Source organism: Myotis lucifugus, unplaced genomic scaffold (genome assembly GCF_000147115.1).
Source record: "Myotis lucifugus unplaced genomic scaffold, Myoluc2.0 scaffold_552, whole genome shotgun sequence".
Taxonomy (NCBI): domain Eukaryota; kingdom Metazoa; phylum Chordata; class Mammalia; order Chiroptera; family Vespertilionidae; genus Myotis; species Myotis lucifugus.
In genome coordinates, this window is record NW_005871600.1 from 531,916 (window position 1) to 533,387 (window position 1,472).

The 1,472-nt window shown below is 59.8% G+C and overlaps 1 protein-coding gene across 1 annotated transcript in view; it reads left to right on the forward strand.

Moving 5' to 3' along the window:
* LOC102426351 (protein dopey-2-like) overlaps positions 1–1,472 on the forward strand; it is a gene marked incomplete at its 3' end in the record, with an annotated part of 38,491 nt that overhangs the window by 29,362 nt on the left and 7,657 nt on the right. Inside the window, 2 exon segments of the mRNA XM_023745500.1 lie at positions 14–163; positions 867–967. Of these exon segments, the coding sequence (XP_023601268.1) occupies positions 14–163; positions 867–967 (251 nt within the window).

The following is a 1,472-nucleotide window of genomic DNA, read 5'->3' on the forward strand; positions in this document are numbered from 1 at the left end:
CTTTGTCCCAGAGGTGGCTCGTGTGCTGTGGAACCAGCTGAACCAGGAGACCCGGGAGCACCACGTCACCTGCGTGGAGCTGTTCTACCGGCTGCACTGCCTGGCTCCGACGGCCAGCATCTGCGAGGACATCATCTGCCACGCCCTCCTGGACCCCGACAAGGCGAGTCTGTAGCCCCAGCCTCCATCCTGCGAGGGTCCCACTGCTGGGCAGCCTGTCACTCACGGGCCCAGGGCAGACTGCATGGATCCAGCGGGGGTCATTCTGGGGCCGGTGGACCTACTGGTTAGTGAGCAGAAGTTTTAGGGATGTCGGGACTAGAAGGCCTCCCGCCGCACGAGCTCTCGCCTTTGGAGTCCCCAAAACATGGTTGTATCCACCTCAGGGCTCCCCAGGGAAATCTGCCCAGACTGCCTTGGTGTTTGCGGACATGTAGGTGCCTGTGGGCCTGTAGGTGCCTGCGCTGCTGGAAGTGCTGGCACAGGAGGCCGTCGAGAGGAGGCGTCGGCCCCGCAGCCCTGGCTGTCCTCGCAGTGCAGTGGTGTCCTGTGCTCTGAGCCATGGGCCTGTCACTTCCCAGGGAAGGGCATGAGCCCCACTCTCCTGTTTCCCTGCCACCACAGCCTCCCTGTGGCCCTGGGCAGAGGCGAGTGCTGCATTGGACTGTGTGCTTTACTGACAGCGCGTCCTGTTACAGGGAGCGAGGGGTGGGGCAGGGCGGGCTCCAGGCAGGGACTTCCTGCCCCTGCAGCACTGCCGTCCTGCTCCTGAGCTGTCCTTTGCTTCTCAATTGGGTTTCATGCGACTAAGAACAGTGTCCTGCTAGGAAACCAGGCTCCTCATGCCCGTTTATTTCCTAATCAAGGGAACCAGATTGGAGGCTCTGTTCAGATTTTCCGTCCTCTGGCACCTGACGCGGGAGATCCAGGGCAGCCGAGTGACGTCGCACAACCGCTCCTTCGACAGGTGACGCTGTCTTCCTTATCATTGACCACAGGCAGAAGGCACTTTGCAGGGTTCCCGGTCAGCGTGCTGGGCTGGGGAAGGGAGATGCGTGACTCGGACCACCGGACCTCACATTCCTGATGCACAGCAGCCGCTCTCAGGATCCCCTAAGTGGCCTCAGGCTGGACACACGTGAATAGATACGTGGTGGGGATTTCCCAGCTGTGGTTGAGGAGGAAGGAGACTCCGGTGCCTCGAGTCACTGGGGGGGGCTGTCAGAGCGTGCCCCATGGGGAGGCTGGTGGGGGGAGTAGGGAAATGGAGAAGGTCTAGTTCTCGATTGGAGTGGTGGCCACACTGGGTGTATATACTTGTAAAGTCATCAACTGGCTTAAGATGTGAATTGATTGCAGGTACATTATAATCCACATTGTTTTCTAAAAACCCCTCCCTTGTTTCCAACACTCTAGGTGTGGGGTCAGATACAGCCTTACTGGCAGCTCATTGCACTGCCTGGGCCCATCCC